The 18,860-nt window shown below is 39.7% G+C and overlaps 3 protein-coding genes across 4 annotated transcripts; 2 read left to right on the top strand and 1 right to left on the bottom strand.

Moving 5' to 3' along the window:
• Nucleotides 1-535: 535 nt before the first annotated feature.
• On the top strand, nucleotides 536-11,274 carry LOC131678970 (cysteine protease ATG4B). Its single transcript, XM_058959464.1, has 5 exons — nucleotides 536-920; nucleotides 9,422-9,767; nucleotides 9,828-9,907; nucleotides 9,963-10,523; nucleotides 10,578-11,274. The coding sequence occupies exons 1-5, from the start codon at nucleotides 803-805 to the stop codon at nucleotides 10,640-10,642; spliced, it is 1,170 nt and encodes a 389-aa protein (XP_058815447.1). The 5' UTR covers nucleotides 536-802; the 3' UTR covers nucleotides 10,643-11,274.
• LOC131678969 (protein asteroid) lies at nucleotides 8,761-14,226 on the bottom strand. 2 transcript variants are annotated; one of them, XM_058959463.1, is made up of 4 exons: nucleotides 14,138-14,226; nucleotides 12,906-14,077; nucleotides 11,520-12,836; nucleotides 8,761-9,312 (listed from the first exon to the last, which is right to left on the bottom strand). In XM_058959463.1, exons 2-3 carry the CDS (start codon nucleotides 14,067-14,069, stop codon nucleotides 11,538-11,540), a joined length of 2,463 nt encoding a protein of 820 aa, XP_058815446.1. In that variant the 5' UTR covers nucleotides 14,070-14,077; nucleotides 14,138-14,226; the 3' UTR covers nucleotides 8,761-9,312; nucleotides 11,520-11,537. The 2 variants fall into 2 exon arrangements, with proteins under 2 accessions (XP_058815446.1, XP_058815445.1); XM_058959462.1 differs by lacking the exon at nucleotides 8,761-9,312 and having other exon boundaries at nucleotides 11,274-12,836.
• A 2,634-nt stretch (nucleotides 14,227-16,860) lies between these two features.
• LOC131681899 (mediator of RNA polymerase II transcription subunit 30) lies at nucleotides 16,861-18,805 on the top strand. The gene is made up of 2 exons (XM_058962997.1): nucleotides 16,861-17,090; nucleotides 17,149-18,805. The coding sequence occupies exons 1-2, from the start codon at nucleotides 16,970-16,972 to the stop codon at nucleotides 17,952-17,954; spliced, it is 927 nt and encodes a 308-aa protein (XP_058818980.1). The 5' UTR covers nucleotides 16,861-16,969; the 3' UTR covers nucleotides 17,955-18,805.
• Nucleotides 18,806-18,860: the final 55 nt, after the last annotated feature.

Below are 18,860 nucleotides of genomic sequence, written 5' to 3'. Positions count from 1 at the left end.
TGATTTGTCATTTTGTGTACAAAAAAGTTATTTAGCTACATCGGAAAAATAGAAAACAGCATATGGCCTTATGGCCTAATTGTACAATCTACGGAATTAGTTACAAAATTGTTGTGCACATTTCCATCAGATAGCGCAGAAATCCATTTTTTTTATTCTGTGCAAGCGCAGATATTCATATTGGAAAAAAATCGGATAAAATTCCGGCCGAAAATTTTGAAACAAGGATCCCATATTGAAATGTTAAACTGTTCTACTTCAACAAGGGTTGGAAAAGGGGTGGATGGTGGTTATGTTGGAGAGGTTGTGGCCCAACTAGCGTAAGCTATTACCGTAACCATTGACAATAAGCACATGTTAAAACTGGTTAATACAGAATACACGACGTTTTTTTTTTGGATTCCCCATAGAGTTTATTAATCAACGCGCCGATTTAATTTGTCACATAAAAATGCATGAAAGGCGCATTTCCAATGCAACGTACCATAGATAAATAAAGTGGACACCTTTTACACCGTGACAGACAACATCTACGTCAAAACAGTCACAAAAATAATAACAAATTTGAACAAAAGAATTTCCCAATCTGCAGTTTCATTCTGAATCTTCATTTAAAGAATTTCTTGATTGGCAGTGCAACGTTGTAGAGTACTTGGTGAAAAGTAGTGAAAAAGTTGCAAAAATTAGCACTGCACAGCATCAGTAATTAATATCGGCGATAAAAGTTGGTTTATACTAACATCCCATATTGTTTGTCAGTGTCGATGTTATCAGCTGTAGAAAGCTGCTGGGACTAGCAATAATGGATTACATGCTGGATACGTACGTAGGCTACGATATCGGATCTGTCGAACCGGATGATATTCCCAAAACGGATGACGCGGTCTGGATCCTGGGCAAGCAGTACAACGCAATTCAAGGTATGCGGAAGCTTCCATTTCCACATCATCCATTGGTTAATCATTCATGTTAAGCGTGTTGCTTTCTTCGTATTTTCCTTTGCACTGCAACCTTCGTCTCTGATTCAGCTGAAACTGTTTGATATGAACGATTGTGACTAAGCGAGAACGATGACCGATGATGGCATTTTGCGTTTTGGGACGTTTTGTTGTATTCGTTGGCTTTGAAGAATACTGCTTTTATTTGATCAATTTTATTCATATTAAATTTACGTAGTTTTGAATATGAAAGCGAACGAAACATTAATCTTTACAGCTAGACGAAAAGTCTCGATACTAAATTCTTATGCGGAACCTGACATTCTATTTCGACAGATTTTTAACAATAGTACAACGATCCGACATACACTAATGCCGTTTTTGTTTGACTCTGACTCAACTTCGCTTCAAGCAAAAACAACATTGATATTACTTCTTTTTAATAATTCAATCCTGTTTTTCCCTAAAATTTGAAACGTGTCTCTTATAGAGTTGATTGTCTTCGATTAAAAATATTACATCGCACAGATTAAAAAACTATAATCTAACTACAAACTATTTCTAATTTGAAAGACTCTACTTATACTAAAATCAAAAAGTGGATAAACGTTGTTGAAAAGCTGGCAGCAAACATCCAGTGGATTATTTTGGCCGTATAATGTACAATGTGTTAAGCGCCGGAAAAAAAATCATTTCTTCTAGGATAGTTGAAGTCAAGCTTTGCTAAGAGCGCAGGGGAATCTATGTTGTCTGTAAGCAAGTCGAAGATGAAGAGTCGTTGTAGAAAGATTCGCCTATTTCGCAGATTGATTTTTGGGAGATTCGTGAGAGCGCAGCGATCATCGTATGGAGGTAATTGTAATCGATTTTACCAGGACAGCCGACGAAGGGCAAACCTGATGAAGTTCTTCTGTACCCGTTCAAGACTATTAATGTGGACGGTGTGATATGGGGCCCAAACGGTAACTCCATATTCCAGAATACTGCGTACCAGTGCGATGTATAGCGATATTAGACAGTAAACATCAGTGAAATCACGGGTGTTGCGCTTGATGAGTCCAAGTACAGTGTAGGATTATGCTATGACAGAAGAAACATATGTTGTTTTTCCAATTTTTCAATCAGCGACGACACGTAGTCCATCAGATTAGTAGTTGTTGAACGCTTTCTTACAAAACCATGCTGGTCCGAAGTGATGTGTTTTAATGCGGGGTAGATAACATCTAACAACATACTTTCGAAGATTTTAGGGAGGCAGCTCAAGATTGAAATTCCTTTATAATTGGTGACATCATGTACGTTGCCGATTTTGTGGATTGGAGTTATCAAAGCTTCCTTTCACTTCGTGGGAAAAATGTTCTTTGCAAGAGAGCGTTTGAATAATAGAGATGCTGATAGCACCAGAGATGAAGAGCAATTCTTGAACGAAAGGGTTGGAGCCCGTCCGACCCTGGACCCTTGGAACTATCAATCCCCCGAACATTAGTATGTACCTGATGTTCGGTGAATGACGTTGCAGCCAAATTCAGAGTGGACATTGGCAAACTACTCAAGTACGACTCAGACAAAGGTGGTGAGTTGTTACTTAGCACGTTTTGAAAGAATGACGAGAATAGATTTGCTGACTCCGCTGGTGACGTTAATGTCCTGTCTCGATAGTTGACGCATTCCGGGATTCAGCATGAGCAGGTTTTGTTCCGCAGGTAAGACCAAAATAGCTTGGGGTTGTCCTTCATGCTGCATTCAATTCGTGAAACATGAGCGAAAGTGTGTTGCCTTCGTGAGTTCGAATAGGAGTATTAATTCCCGCACGGACGTTTTGTCGGTTTTACCTCTCGTTCTGAAAAATCGTTTTCGAGCTTTCCTGAGACGATTTCTAAGATTTCGTAATTCTGCATTTTACCAAAGTTGTTTGTTATCAGGATAGCGTGTGCGTTTCCTCATAGGCACAAGTCGTTGAAATATTGATTCCAGTTCGTTATAAAATCTATTCACTGATTCATTCAAAGTACCCAGAGTTAACATATCAACCCAATTTATTCGCGAAATTTCAGTGTTTAATTCATCATAATCGAATCGATTGAAATTGTAGAACGAATCACAATACATGGCAAACACAGCGTCAAATTTTAACACAAACAGATTGTGGTGACGATCTAATTTCATTAATGGTGAGGGTGGTTCCAAAACTTCGCATCCGTTACTGTTAATGCCAAACGCTACATCAAGCAACCTTCCATTCTCGTTCGTCAAATAGTTCACTTGTTGTAAGCCAGAAGCGATCATGGTTTCGGCTAGCAAAATTTTGTGTTCCGAGGAGGCATTTATTGGGATAAAACATCCCGCTTCGTCATCGAAGCTCCAACGTAGCAGAGGTAAATTATAGTCGCCTAAACCACCACCCTATCGTTGGTACCAATTTGAGCGTACAGTCGGTTAACACAGGCAGCATGCTGTTCGTACAAAGCGAGATCAGAATTCGGTGGTAGGTAAATCGCACATACAACGAGAGATACTGCCCCGTAATATATGCGAGCTGCTACCTGTTCCTTATTGAGATTTCTCGTTTTGTATTCTTTTCTCTGTACGAATGAATTAACATGTTTAATTGCCGGTTATTACGACGAGCTCTACCTGCCATTGGCCAGTTGATAATTCTCATTCGTCCCTTCTTTTGAAGGTTTGTAGGATTAGCGTGTTATGTATATGTTATATTTTCTTTGTTAGTCCTTTTTCCATTTCAATAGTAAACTCCTTTTAGGTCCGGCGATTTTATGAATTCGACGAGAACATTTCAAATGGGCCCATTCGCAAAACGTAAACAAATCCGGTTAATACTTACTTCAAATCTCGACAAACATATGATTACGGCTTAAAAGTTAACTGTCAAAATTCTCTTTGAAAGGAAATTCCGGACAAACCGTTACTGGCAAAACACAGTTCATAGCAGTTGATGAAAGAGAAAACTTTTTTCTTTTGTTTACTACCAACATCTGTGACTTGCGAGTAACGGTTTGTCCGAAATTTCCCTTCAAAGAGAATTTTGACAGTTAGTTTTTAAGCCGTAATCATATGTTTGTCGAGAAATGGACACTAACCAACCTTTACACACCTTAAACAAGCTGATTCTGTAGCCTGGCTGTTCGCGAAATTATAGATTATCGAAAAGGCACATAAGCAAAATAACTTGTTTTGTTTATGTTCCCTTTCACTTCCCCTCAAAAATGAACGGTTCATATACACCAAACAAAAAAAACAGAAAAAATGTTTATGGGCCCTTTTCTCATTGAAAAAGTCTATACTTGAAAAGGGTATAAACACATCCCAACACCGAGAAAGGGATCAAAATAAACGTCACATAATCATTTGCTGTAACCAAAAGGGTTCATCCGCATGAACTAAAAGCTAATCTCTCGCCGAAAAGGGATTATGGGAGAGGGCACAAAATCAGTGCGATGTTTCAAACAGTACCAAAATATTTATCTGTTACTATGTTTTAATTGCCGCAAGGTTCTACTGTATCGATTTTGTTGGTTATTTTCGGCAAATTTGAGACTAAGAGAAACGAAAGCAATGAAATTGAAAGACGGATAGGTATTCTAGAGCGAATCAGTTATAAACTTAGAACGGAAAACTAGGACTAGACAGGCTCATATGGACATGATCGAAAGGAAATGTGAAGAATTCTTTGCCTTCTGCTAAGTAGGAGTTGGGCGTTGCACCCAAGTCTACCGCATGGTCTATGGTAGAACATAACTCATCATCATATTTTACCGCCGACGCCGGCGTTTCTCTTAGTCTCAAATTTCCCAAAAATAACTAGGGTTCGCAGTACCGACCCTTTTTTGGCGAGAACCGGTACTACGGTACTGAAGCCCTCAGTACCGCTAAAGTACCGGTACTCGAAATTTTTTAAAAAAAATCGAAAAAAGCTTCAAACTGAAATTGAAACTGATGATCATATTCTCAGATGATTGATTTGTGTTGATCAAAAAAAATGTTTATTGTTTTTAATTGCTTCGGAATGGCAACTCATTTCACAGAAGATATTTTTCGTATAGGAAAGGAAGGAAAATTAATATAATTAAACGTTATCTTGCAGACCGATATTTTGAAACAGATCCCCCTGCAGAGTTAACATATTTGTCATAAAAAATTGTATAGTACCGAAAATACCGCTACTGGCTTTTGTTCAGTACCGGTATTACGGTACCAAAAATGGGTCGGTATTCCCGGGATTTTCTGTACGGTACCACAACCCTAAAAATAACCAACAAAATCGATACAGCACAAAACATTTATCTGCAAAAATCGTTCAAAATACAATTTTTTTAATAAATCTGGTATATTATTCGGAAAACATGATTAATTTAAAACGGCATTACGTGGTTTGGTCCTTTAATCAAGCTCCTGTTCTTAAATGGGAATATAAAGTACGAGGTGATTTTTCAGACGCTATTTTCTCAATATGAGCATATTGTATTTAATGCATTATGATATGTTGACGTCGTTTTCCCATCATTTGTATAACATAGAGTTTTCAACGGATATGGAACGGAAACATGGTTAGTCAGCTTTTGTGATTTGTTCCATAATATGGATATTATTTAATGCATTTTGCTGTCATATATGAATTACGTATATGTTTCAATTTCATAGTATTCGATTGATTATTGACAGTAATTGTCATCGTCTCAGACACCTATGTGCTTCAAACATTCGCTGGCTCAAAATCGAAATGTGCCTCAACCAATCTGGCACAACGCGCCCATTCCCCCACTGAGTCAAAAGGCAGGATTTACGCTAAAATGGTGGTCAGGAGAAAACTACGAGCAATACTCTTTCCTAAAGAGAAAATTGGTTTAAATCCACTTTGTGCGTAAGTAGTACAAAACCTAACCTCGAAAAAACTCAGAATAAAACAGGATAAAAAAATAAAGCAAGGTCGGATAAATTTCAACTTACAATAATTGGTTATTATTGTTTTTATTTATCAGTTTGCAATCGAGCTGTCTCAACAACCTATTTCTGCAACCTATGTGCATTAACTGTACACATACCGTCTCGCCGTGGCCCTTGTCAGTATGTGCAGTGCTTTATGGTCACACCTATGACTGCGAACATCGGTGTCCCCTGGGGCGTTTTGGCGGCTCAGAGGCTGTCCTTTATGTTAATCAGGAATGCATTGCTCCTATATATATATATATCCATACATGCAGGCATATGTACACTCATACATGCAAACTTACATGTCTACAGACATATCTATACTATTTGGCACAAGTTTGTTTCAGAGAGCGTGTAATGTCATGTTATTCTATGGAAAATCATCCTACCGTTACGTTGGAGTCTACGTCATAGTGGACAATTTCGCATTGAAATCCGCTTCTGTCTCTCTCTCTAATCTCCTTTTTGTCTCCTAGGTCCGAAACGGATCAATCGACTATTAATGGATACGGTAAACATACTAGCAGTGTTAGTCCTCACTCGTGAATACTTTTTCCTACAACTGGGCTGGTTAATCTTCATCTTGTAACAGAATCCGATTATCCCTGTTCTATCAGGAATCAGAATATATTGGCTCAAAATGGCACGTTCCCCGTACATAGTCGGGGATTTATCCCTGTTCTAATCAATATTCGTATTCATTACAATATCTGATAAGTCCTCAATTCTGCTATTCTGAGTAACTAGACGGGGTGGAGGCACTTTAGGGTTTCACTAAATGAATCTTAGACCATGAAGGACATAAGAAATATCTATCCACGATTCCCCATAAAGTTTGCTCCAACCGAATGTCTATCTGGTTCGACTCGAACAGACTACACTGATCCGAAAGGGCTGCTTATGATTTGTAAGAGCCGGTGTGCTTGGTCGAGTTAAATAATCATTAAAACCACTCCTCAATGATTAACTATCTCGTAGGTGCCAGTCCTGGACTAATAGCCCGAACTTACTAATACCCAAGGTCAAAAGAGTCGACTACTCGTCGCTGTTGTACTATCTTCCGACAAATGCCATTTCTGGGCAAACTGTGTTAGATATGCCTTATTATTCATCTCTTCGTTAATCCCTGCAAAGTGGCGAATTTTGAAATTCTGATTCGTTACTGAAATATGGCGAGAAACATGATGAGGAATTGTGTGTTTTTTGCTTCAAATCACTATATATTGGATCAAGTTATAATAAAGTTTTAGATGTTTTCTTGTGTAAAAATATCTGAACATTGTGTTCTTCATAATAAATTTATAAATAAAAATACATGTATCCCGAGAAAAATGCAGTTTTGCTTTTAAACTGGAAATATTGCATGTTTGGCAACACTGGAACCAAGAATTACTATTTTTTCTAGATTCCTTGACCAATTTCCTGCAAAATGCTTCTCATCAATTATTTCTAGACCAAATAAAACCGACGATATGAATAAAAGGTTATAATTGATGCTTTATTTATAAAGAAAGTATTCCATAATAAAAGATACTGATTTGCTGTCAGGCCAGCCATCTGGATCCTCATCGATGCCTTCTTTGTCAAATTTATCTCAGAATTTTTATTATTGTTGTATCCCACCTAAGCAAAATGTATGCAAAAAGTAACATAACACTGATATCTGAAGGCTGCACCTGTTCCAGACCAGCCAAGTTAATATATATTATTGTCCATTTTCTTGAATAGTATATAAGCATTTCGTAGTATGGAGCATGTCGTTTGGCTCGTTGATTCCTTCTTTCAAACATGAGCAATTTTTTGAATCTATCTACCAAATAGTCGCATAACCGAGACGAAAGATCCGAAGCAGCACAATTCCGCTGAGCATCCGCCGGGCGAGGGGGCAATCGACCCGCCGTCGGAGGCGACGACCCCACACAAGCAAACTTATGATCCACTCGTTTGCCCGGGTTACTCAAACATAGGAGCTATCAACTAGTTTAAGTCCGACGGAGCGGAGCAATGTCGGACATAGAGGTGTGCGCCACGCCGCTGCCGCGCCGCGCCGACGATTGCATGTAAAAATAGTAAGCACATCGGCGTAACGCCGGCGTGCCGCCGATTTTTACCTGAAATCGACGGCGCGGCGCATGCCTCTAGTCGGACAGCACTATGCTCAAAATGATGTGGCTAGCTACATTAGGAGTTGAATATAACAGATTATGCCAAATGACCGTTATGCCAACTGATCATTATGCCAAATGAAAGCATGTGTCACCTGCTGTTATGCCAAATGAACATTATGCCAAACGATGTGCTCCCACCTATGAATTTGTATACCAAATAGACCTCGCAAGTAAACTAGTGATCCACTCGTTCGCCCGTTTATTCAAGCTTAGGGGGTGATTCCTTTTTTTCAAATACGAGCAGTTCTTTGCAAAGCCGCTGAGGATGCGCCGTGCAAGGTGACCGCCGACCCGCCGTCGGAAGCGGCGACCCTCACAAGCAAACCTATAATCCACTCGTTTGTCCGCGTTACTCAAACATAGGGGCTATCAACTAGTTTGAGTCCAACGGAGCAGAGCGATGTCGGACAGTACCATACTTAAAGCGATATGGCTTAGCCATATTTGGCGTCAACGCTTAATGTAACAGATTTCAACGTATATTTCAAATTATGCCAAACGACCATTATGCCAAATGAACTTTTGCCAAACGACGTGCTCCCACTTGCGCGAATACCAACTATCTGAAGCAAAAAGACGCAATATATATATACTCCTTAATCTTATAATCAACAAACACTGTCAGTCGATTCTAATGCAGGAACGCCAATGATGTGACCATCAATAATATGTCAGACAACCTTAATTGACCCCCTTCGACACCATTTTGGCTTTACCAAGCCCTAACGCGGGTGGCGGCGTGAAAACTGCCGAATAGGGGTTGAGACCAGCTTGAAGCAACATATTATGTTGCTCCAAATGTATGTGATCCAAAACTGACTTGGATAGCTCCATCGAGCCTAGTTTGCATACCTTACATAACTAAACTAATTGTACTCCATTCACCCACAATTTCAACATACAGCAATTGGTATGGAATAATCATATGTGAGTGACTGAAAACTTTATCCAAATCAAATATTCCCGCAACCAATAGTTTCAATGATGGTTCGTATCCAATAAATTGCGTAGAGAAAGGAATAGGGTACTTACATTTCGGTTGCCTATAGTTGACATTGACGTATACCATTCTTCAGAACTAAATCGTTCCTTCATTTGATGCATTTATAAATTAAACTATTTCGTAACAATGTAATGAAAAAGGAGATTTCCCAAATTTTCTTTTATCTGGCTGCAACATTTTGTGATGTACAGATTTTCTATATACACGGACAATTAAAATAATTATGCAGCATTTTATTCATATCATAGGGTTCCATCTGAAAGAAAAGAACCGGAAAAAACACATTAGTTTAGTTAGGTTGTGATCAGAATACGCCTTCCTAGTCTCTGCATTAAATAAATATTTCCCCAAATATCTTCCAACAGACCTGGACACAGTGCGACAGGACGTACAGAGCCGCCTGTGGTGCACCTATCGGCGTGGGTTTGTTCCCATCGGCAGTTCACTGCTGACCACCGATAAAGGCTGGGGCTGTATGCTTCGCTGTGGCCAAATGGTACTGGCTCAGGCTCTCACTCAGCTGCACCTGGGGCGCGACTGGTGCTGGACACCGGAAACGAGGGACCCAACCTACCTAAAAATCGTCAACCGATTCGAGGATAACAAGCAGGCACCATTTTCGTTGCATCAGATTGCCATGACTGGTGAATCTTCGGAGGAGAAACGGGTCGGAGAATGGTTTGGTCCGAATACGGTTGCACAAGTGTTGAAGTGAGTTACCGATCTATCTAAATCCAAATCTATTCAATTCTGAAATTTTCTCTTTTTTAGAAAATTAGTCAAATTTGACGACTGGAGCAGTATAGTGGTCCATGTAGCTCTAGATAACACAATCGCCACCGACGAAATTCGTATGTTCACAATTGAAATCATGAAACAATAAATTACATCAATTTATTATTACAGTGGAGCTTTGCGTTGATAAATCCGACACCGAAAGCTGGAAGCCATTGCTACTAATAATACCGCTTCGATTGGGGATAAGCGAAATCAATCCAATATACTTCGACGGACTGAAAAAAAGTTTTGAGCTGCCAGGAAACTGCGGAATGGTCGGAGGGCGTCCTAATCAAGCGTTGTACTTTATTGGTTACGTCGGAGACGAAGCGCTATATTTGGATCCCCACACTGTACAGCGTAGTGGAAGCATCGGTGCAAAAGCTGAACCAGAAGAACAGGAATTGGATGAGTCCTTCCATCAGAAGTATGCTCGACGGATTAACTTCAAAGCGATGGATCCATCGCTGGCCGTTTGCTACCTCTGCGCAACGAAGGATGATTTTGACGAACTGATTCGTAGATTCAACGAGGACCTGAACAGCGGAGTTTGTCAGGCTCTTTTCGAAGTAACCAAAACGCGACAAGCTCCCTGGACACCAACGACGACGTCGTCGGCGTCTTCGAGGAAAAACAGCGAACCGAATGAGGCATTCAATGAGATTTCCGCTACGGAAATTGTTAATGAAGGTATTTTAACGATCTTTCGCTGTGTGTGCAAATTTTATCTAAACATTCTTGCAGAGTTCGAGGAAGTGGAAACACGGCAGCTAGACGATTCTGACGAAGAATTCGAGATCATTGTGTAACGGACAGTTTGGTTCCAGGCGACGATGCGATAGAGAATTTTAACCTATTTGTGAATAGGTGTGTTATGGTTTTACAGATACGCGAAAGAACCGTATGCTAGAATTTGTGAAATACTGTGGAACGCAATGCTTGAGAATCAAGATCCCGCATCATCACACAAAGAACTATGCTAAAGTGCTTTACAGGAACAAAACAACTCAGCTTGTCGTTAGCTCTCATCAATCGATTGAAGTTTTTTTAGTAGTCTTTGTCATTTAAAATACATTTTCACAATATATCTCAAGCCTCGGAAAGGGGTCATAAGAAAGAAGCATGTGTTCGAGATTGAATGTGCGAGGTTTAACGATTTTTATAATGATGATAATAATAGTAATAAGAACGATGCGCAATTTCGTTTTTAATTTTTGTCGACGTCGGGCTTCACCACACAAATTAAGTGTTATTTACATAGCTGAAAATGATCTTCTTTAGCCAAGTATCTGAACAGTCCAAACAAACGGAATTTTGTGGTTTTTCGTATTTTTATTTTCTTTCCAACAACTAATAGTTTTTGTCACAAGTATTCTGGAAACATTTATAAGCGTGAAGAAGAGAATATTGCATATTAAATACAGTTTCATCTTGTTCCGGATCATCGCCTATTCTTTAGTAATTGATGATTTAAGAAAGAACAAATCACGAAAAAGGAACTCTTCCACAGCCTTACCGAGTATTTATCCACCTATTGAACGGTTTTTGCGATAATCTAGCGTTTATAACGAGCAACGAGTGTACTCCCCCTCTCCCTCGCTAACTGCGTAACATAACTTACCCAAGCCCCAATCAATACGTAGGTATGTTAAAAATCTACAGTTACAGTTTAAAATTGTTTCTCACCTCGAATGGACCCGCTCGTTATCTTCTAACCCGTAACAACTGACTGAACTGATTGTTCAAATCCTCGAATTCATCCTGCTCGCTGTCGTTCGTGTTTTCATTACATTCCTCTCGCTCCACACAATCATTATCCAATATCCTCTGCTGCCGTCTACCATCTTTCTCGCCTGTACTCTTGCTGTTTTTCTTGACTTTGGTTTTAGTGCAAGCTACACCTTTCTTTGCTTCCACCTGTGGTGCCAGCTTAAGTACACACTGGTACAACGCCTGATGAATGGCAAACAACGTACCGGAATATCGAAAGATGGTTCCTCTAACGTACGCCATTGGATCGGTTCGTGATTTTAGCGATTGGTAAACGTTGTGAAGAAATATTCCATTGTACAGTTCATGTATCCGAAGCGGTTCAAAAGGGTGTCGCAGTAGAGCGTTCAGTGTAAATAGATTCAGTGCAACAGCTTGCAGCTCAGCAAAAGTGTGAGCGACTTGACGATTAAATTCTGTATGTTTCCGCTGATAACGCTCGGGGATGGAAAAGTGGGGCAACAAAATCTCATAGGTCAGAGTCGCTTCTGACTTGGTTACCGACGAGGCCAGCTTTTTTACTGCACACTTCGCTACTAGTTCCGTCTGCTGGTCGGATATCATTACTTTTTGTACGGATTTCTTCTGGGCTTCCAGATAAGATTTCAAATTAGTTTGAAACACTTTAAGGTCTCGTGATCTGTTCGTCAAATGTTTGTCCACCATTTGCAGCTGAATTATGCATAAAATCACGGTATGAATGTGAACACAGGTTACATCGCTGCTCTTGGCAGCCCAAAATGCCAGGCATACAAAGTACAGCTGAAGATTAGCTGGTAGCTGGTCAACCGTAGTGAATATATCATCACAGTGAGAAAAGTTTTCAAATGCTATCCTGAACAATGGCATATTTTTTTCTTGGTCTGGATCGTAGGTAACAGCTTCAGGTAACACAATGTTCTCGAATTTAATCCATTGATATTTTGCCATTTTTTCGACCCGGGTTAAATACCGAAAATTTTTACCATTCTTTGTACTTTTCAACAAAGCAAAAATGTATTTTAAGACCTCATAGCAAATAGAATTGCTATCTGGTCTACTGATATCCTCAACCTGCGGATAATTTATGTACTGACTAGAATAATAAAGGTCCATCACGAAACGAGGAGTTAGAGCTGCATGATAAATTTCCCGTAACCAAGGATCCCATTTGAATGAGGTATAGCTGATGAGTTTATCATCAGGTTCATTTTCTTCTCGTTCTTCTCCGGAAGATATTTCGTCTACCTCGTCCTGAAGAAAATTACAAAAAATAATATACTCATTAATATGACTTAGCAGAGCTCACATCAGACCACTTACGGAATTTTCCTCGTCGTTGCTTGAATTTATCTCATCGACCAAATCACTCTCCAAAAGATTATCTACTTCGGGCGTTTCCAGGTACTCCAAAAACTTCTCAGAAGCACAACCAGCTATCTCCTCCTGTTGCTCCTCAAATCCAAAGTACTCATACGAGCTGCACTCTTCGCAGTTATACCCGTACATCGCCCCTCGTAACTGTCGTGTCAAACCTTCACGACGCTTCTCCCGCACCTGACCGAGTACGGCTGTAGTGGCTGACTTTACCGAATGATGCTGCAGCCACTTCAGTATCGCCTCAATCCATCGTTGTTGTGGAGCTACCTTTCGGCTAATTTTACCTACCCTCATTGAAGCGTAGAATCTTGTTAGAACGCGCCTTTCGATATAATCATTGCCAAGCAGAGCGGCGAACAATGGTAGCATTTCCGGTTTGAGGCGTTCACTAGGACCGATCAAACTTTCGATTGTGTACAGACTGCAGTCCAGATAGCAGTACGACTCTTTAATAAGATCAATTTGGATCTCACCTTCGCCCTGTTTGGCCAGAACTCGATGCTTACGTTTGTTCCTACGATCCACCAACTCAATCGCATAATGCTGGTCATTCTCTATAACTTTTCGATAGATCTTATGTGTCACCGTTACGTACGGTATATATTTAACATTGTGTATATAGAAATCGCTATCGTAGCTCAGTACAGGACAATCGAGCTTCCTAGCCAAAACTGCAATCTCGTTGTCCGCTTCAAAAAGACACCGCATGATAGGAACTTTCGACGCTCGCAGCGCATCCACAAAAACTTCCCGAATCAACAACGGAATAATCGGTCGACTGGAAACGGCTTTCACATGCTTGATAACCTGAATCCTTCCCAGGAAACGTTCGCAGACGGTTTTTAGTTTGCTCTTTTCATAACCGCCGTCCAGAAGCACAAACGGTTTCACGTTACACTTGGAAAGCAATTCGAAAAATGCTACCACAGCGCGGAAGTAGTGGTCATAGTTCCCACCGAAGGCTCCCGTCCTGTCTTCCGAACGGACAAAAAGCTGCATGCACAGGTTATCGCCGTCGATTACCAGTTCACAATCGTGTAGTTCGAATGGTTCCAGATAGCGCTCTGCATTCGTACCGATGTAAGTTGTCAAACCTCGGACACCCATGTTCGCTTCTGATTATAAAATAAAACGTTGATAATATAGTTCCGACTACTAAAAATTTGAATATTTACCGAATATTGTCAAGGGGAGTTTACTTTGCGCAAAACAACGATATCGCAATCCTTTCCGACACACCAACCCAGCAGCATGTTGTTTTGTAAAATTATTCATCTGTTATATTACACATTTAGTACGGTATCATACATTTTTGGGTAAAATCATACGATCATATCGATATCGATATCGAGAAGGAATCAGCCAAAGGGCTTAACCCACACCGACATCGTATCGGAAAAAAACAACAAACATTTTAAGCCCAATGAGTCGTCACTCAAAAAATAAATCACTTTGAATTTACATGAATTGTCACGTGAATAAATATTTTCCATCGTTTAACATACATTACGTGATTCATATGAACGACATTTGATAATCCTGTAAAATTTATTTGATTCACCCGTAACCTTTAAGTGATGCAACGTTGACCGTCGTAACGTAGTTCACGTGAATTTCCTGTGTGAAAAAAATGGCTGAAACATCAGCCACTGTTTAAATTATTCCGAAATAATACTGACTAAATTATAGATAGAGACGAATTAAACATTTTATCCGGGAATACGCGGTGACTACTGCCATCTCCGATGGATGATGGCGACACACGGATGTCAAACATGTCGTCAGGAGTTCCCAATAGGTATTTCGTTGGATGAACGATTGTCAACCATAGGCACCGCTAAAAATATCTTCTGGCTATTCGAGTCCGTCAAACATGGTAAGTTATTTCCATTATCACAGTTACTGAATCTGATTACTAACGTGTTTGAATATTTTCATTTCATATAGTGACACAAGGCGAATTGGAAATCGATCTGCCCAACCTTGCATCTCGGGGTGGAGAAATAGCTCCAGTATTGTACGGCCCAAGACGTCGTCAACAATAAATTGATTCTTGCTCTTCAAAAAAAGGATTTGTTACACAAATCTGCTTTATTCTCGAGAGTGTTTTAACACAATTCTGAGGCACACGATTCAAAATTAGGATATTCTATGTTTAGTTATCGCAATTAAGGATTCAAATAAATTGAAAGAAATTGACATTAAAAGATTTTTCTTTTTTGGAATGCAAATTTATTGAAAATTCAATCTATGAACGGCTTCAAGTAATTTTCACGTTTGGTTTCACATATTTGTTACGTTCGGTTGCACTTAATTACTGCGTTTGGCTTCATGTAGTTGTTATGTTAGGCTTCATGTAATATTTACGTGAATTTCTGTTGCTAATTATCCTTAAAACACGTAACTTTTACCTGATGAATCAGATATTGAAAATGATTTTAATTTACCGGAGCATCCGATAGAACTTACGTGAAAAGTGCGGTGGATGAGATTCAGATATGTTTTCACCTAGAAGAAACGTGATTTATTTTTTGAGTGTCGTGGTGGTGGTGCCACACCTAGGGGCAGATCACTTGTCAAAATCAGCGAAATTAAATGCATTTCTTCCCATCAAAATATAAATTCAAAATGTATTTTGCGTTGCATGTAAGACGTCAAAACCCTACAAAAAACTAGCCCTATATTCAACACAACGTCGAACAAAGTGGATCAGCGTAGGACGATTGTTAAACAAACTTTTGTGCGAGGGAGCGCAAAGTTGATGCAAAAATGGAAATTAAATGCATTTTTTCTAATTTGATGCAAATTTGTTATACGTTCCTAGAGTGATCTGCCCCTAGTGCCACACTGTGGTCACCAGCTATTAGGGTCGTTTCATTATTGTCTTCTGGAGAAATTCACAGTGGGCGGACTTTTCTTTCCACCATAGTAACAAATATTCAAAATCATTGAAGGAAAATTGATCCTATTCAGCCGCAATAATCTTCAATATATATAGTGACGCTAATGAAAACGTCAAATGAGCCATAGTCGCCCATTCATTCAATGCAGGTTTTTTCATCTCCGACCCAGTAAAGTTCAGCCGGAAATGAACTGGAATTCTGGTTGGTTCCAGTTCGTATTCCGGCACCAGTGACACAACCGATTCTAACTAGAATTGGTTGTGTCACTGGAGCCAGCATTCCTACTGAGCTTAACTGGGAGGTTTCCCAAAAATTTAATCTGGGAAATAAAAATTTTCTGGCAACGCTACAGCACCCCGTCGAACTCTAACGATTTCGCCACCTGGGCAGGGATACCAGGTATATTTTTCATTAATTTCATTAAAAAAAATGTCTTCAACGGCCAGGATTCTGAATCGGAGTCAGAATTCTGCCAGAAATCAATCAGACATCAGTAAAAAATTGTCTTCAAAATGAAAAACACGTCTTCACAACATTTCAAATGTCTTCAAAATGAAGACAAATCTTGAAATCTGGCATCTCTGCACCTGGGAGCAAGTTTAACGCTATGGAATTAACTTTGTTTACTTTCGACAAGTTTTGATTCAGGGATGGGCGTAGTGTTGTTGATAAATCGATTGCCTAGAGCGCAGCGCACCTGGGTTCGAGTCCCGACTCCGCACATAGTGTTAAAAAAATTGCATAAGAGACTTCTCTAACCCGAAGAGGCAAGTGACCTTAAGGTTAAATCGAAATAAAAAAAAGTTGTGATTGGAGCCAACAACATCCAACCGTCTCCTTTGGAAAAGCACGTAAAAAGTATATTAAATTTTACAGTGTTGTCTATAAGATTTCATATCGTGGATTACAAATTACCCTACTCTGAGTTCTTAGGTGGTAGCGTGTATGGTTCCCACCTCCGAGATAAATTTGTAAATCTTAATCCAGAACGAATCAAACAAAATTTGTGTCAAAAATCTTCTGTTGATCGAATTGTTTACTAATTTCGCCAACCATACCGGAGAAATACCGCTTTCGTTTTTATCGCAGACATTCGTTAAAACAATGTCCGGGCAGTTTCCTAGTGGCTACCAAAGTCCCAGTGGGCAGCGAGGTAATTTTAACAGTCCAATGATGCAGCAGCAGTTAAATCAAATGGGTGTTTCCAATCAGATGGGAATGATGGGTAAGCATTGTTTCCGGCTTTCAAGCATCAGGTTATTTTTAAAAATCGATATTTGCAGGCTTTGGCCAAAACAATGTTATGTCAAATCAGCAACAAATGCAATCGACCGGCTCCCAGGGTGGCCAAGAAATGGTCATGAACCCAAACGTTCAACAGCAGCAATTGCAGATGACCGGCCAGCAACCTTCAAATCCGAGTCAAGTGCCCGGCCAAGGCCAGCAGCAACCACAGGGTCAAAATCAGCCACAACAGCAACAGCAAGCACCACAACAATCTCCACAGCTTGGAATGGCTACTGCTGGTCAAAATCCTACAACTACCGGAGGAAATATGATGACAAACGCACCGCCAGGACAGCCTGGATCTGGCCCGGTAGCAAATCTACAAGCGTCAAATACACAGCAGAAAGAGTTTAACCTACTGACGCTTTGCCGAATCGGTCAAGAAACTGTACAGGATATCGTAAGTCGTTTCCAGGAAGTGTTCGGTATTCTACGTGTAATTCAACCACCGAATGGAACGAATCAAGGGCTCACCTCTAGCAATGACAAGAAAGCTAAAGTTCAAGAACAATTTCGTACTATCCGATTGCTGTTTAAAAGATTGCGGCTGCTGTATGATAAATGCAATGATAACTGTCAGCAGGGTATGGAATACACGCACGTGGAGAGTTTGATTCCTTTGAAGGGTGAACAAGAACGGGCTGAGCCGGTGCACACGGAAGAGTACAAGAAAGCACTGCAGGAGAACCGCGAACTCATTGAAATTGTGATGCTCAAGAACAAACAGTTGAGGGAGATTATTGACAAGATACGGCTCACGATTTGGGAGATCAATACAATGCTGAGCATGAGAAGGTGTTGAGGGTAATAAGTAAGCTCGAATCTTACGCTACTTTTGTAGTAAGGGGGAAAACAATTCGACATAGATTTTTCATTAGGGCTTAAATCGTAAATGTAAACAAACTGCGTTTTCGATATTATGTCATTATGTGACTAAAATGCTACAAGATTGAGGTGAAAATTAGTTAAAATGGTTTAAAGATCGATTTATAATTAAAGAAAACAAAACGACGAAACATTCATTTTCTTCGAGAATGCGACTTAGGCCCTTCTCATATGGAATATAAAGGCTAAACTAACATTTTTTGACAAGGGCAAATGGTTATTATTCACAAAATTATTCTGTAAACGGCGGTTCTATTATATAAATGATAATTAATATCTATTGTGATCATGTCTACTCGGTGGTTGCTGCAAATAAACATTCGAGTATTTCAATATTTTCAAGAAATTTGAAGAAAAGATGCACGCGCCCTTTCATTTACATTGGGTTTCTATGCGCCCATTTGCTGAGCCCTATTAAAAATATCCTATCAAGCTCGCCTATTTACCCAGCTCTACCCAGCAAAACAGAGTTAGTTTAGTCAGTTTAGACCATTTACCTTCTGAAAATCATGTTCACGGTTTAGCCCTCTCGCAAAAAACGATTGCTGGAGGGGGAAATCACGACTGGAATGCAAATTGGGCGTAGCCATTTTCTAGTTTCTACCCACTAAAACACATAGGAATCAAATTCTTTGTTGTATTGTTATAAGGTTTAATCAAAGATGCTTTAGGAAAAACATGGTCATAAAGTAATTTATACCTACAATAACAGCTACATTTAGAAAAGCATCGTTGAGTATTGAAACTGATTTTTCTCCATTTGAGTACATTGCGACTTAGGTCCTAATGAAAGATCTGTGTCGAATTTATCTAACATTTTCTT

Source organism: Topomyia yanbarensis, chromosome 2 (assembly GCF_030247195.1).
Source record: "Topomyia yanbarensis strain Yona2022 chromosome 2, ASM3024719v1, whole genome shotgun sequence".
Taxonomy (NCBI): Eukaryota; Metazoa; Arthropoda; class Insecta; order Diptera; family Culicidae; genus Topomyia; species Topomyia yanbarensis.
This window is presented reverse-complemented; position numbering and strand designations above follow the sequence as displayed.

What these genes read in the sequence shown, in the direction of transcription:
- LOC131678969 (XM_058959463.1), bottom strand. Translation starts at nt 14,069, where the DNA reads ATGGGTGTCCGAGGTTTGACAACTTACATCGGTACGAATGCAGAGCGC. An exon ending in GCAACGACGAGGAAAATTCC is followed by an intron (nt 12,837 to 12,905) that starts GTAAGTGGTCTG and finishes AATTTTCTTCAG; the next exon opens with GACGAGGTAGACGAAATATC.
- LOC131678970 (XM_058959464.1), top strand. Translation starts at nt 803, where the DNA reads ATGGATTACATGCTGGATACGTACGTAGGCTACGATATCGGATCTGTC. An exon ending in ACGGTTGCACAAGTGTTGAA is followed by an intron (nt 9,768 to 9,827) that starts GTGAGTTACCGA and finishes TCTCTTTTTTAG; the next exon opens with AAAATTAGTCAAATTTGACG. An exon ending in AATCGCCACCGACGAAATTC is followed by an intron (nt 9,908 to 9,962) that starts GTATGTTCACAA and finishes TTATTATTACAG; the next exon opens with TGGAGCTTTGCGTTGATAAA.
- LOC131681899 (XM_058962997.1), top strand. Translation starts at nt 16,970, where the DNA reads ATGTCCGGGCAGTTTCCTAGTGGCTACCAAAGTCCCAGTGGGCAGCGA. An exon ending in CAATCAGATGGGAATGATGG is followed by an intron (nt 17,091 to 17,148) that starts GTAAGCATTGTT and finishes CGATATTTGCAG; the next exon opens with GCTTTGGCCAAAACAATGTT.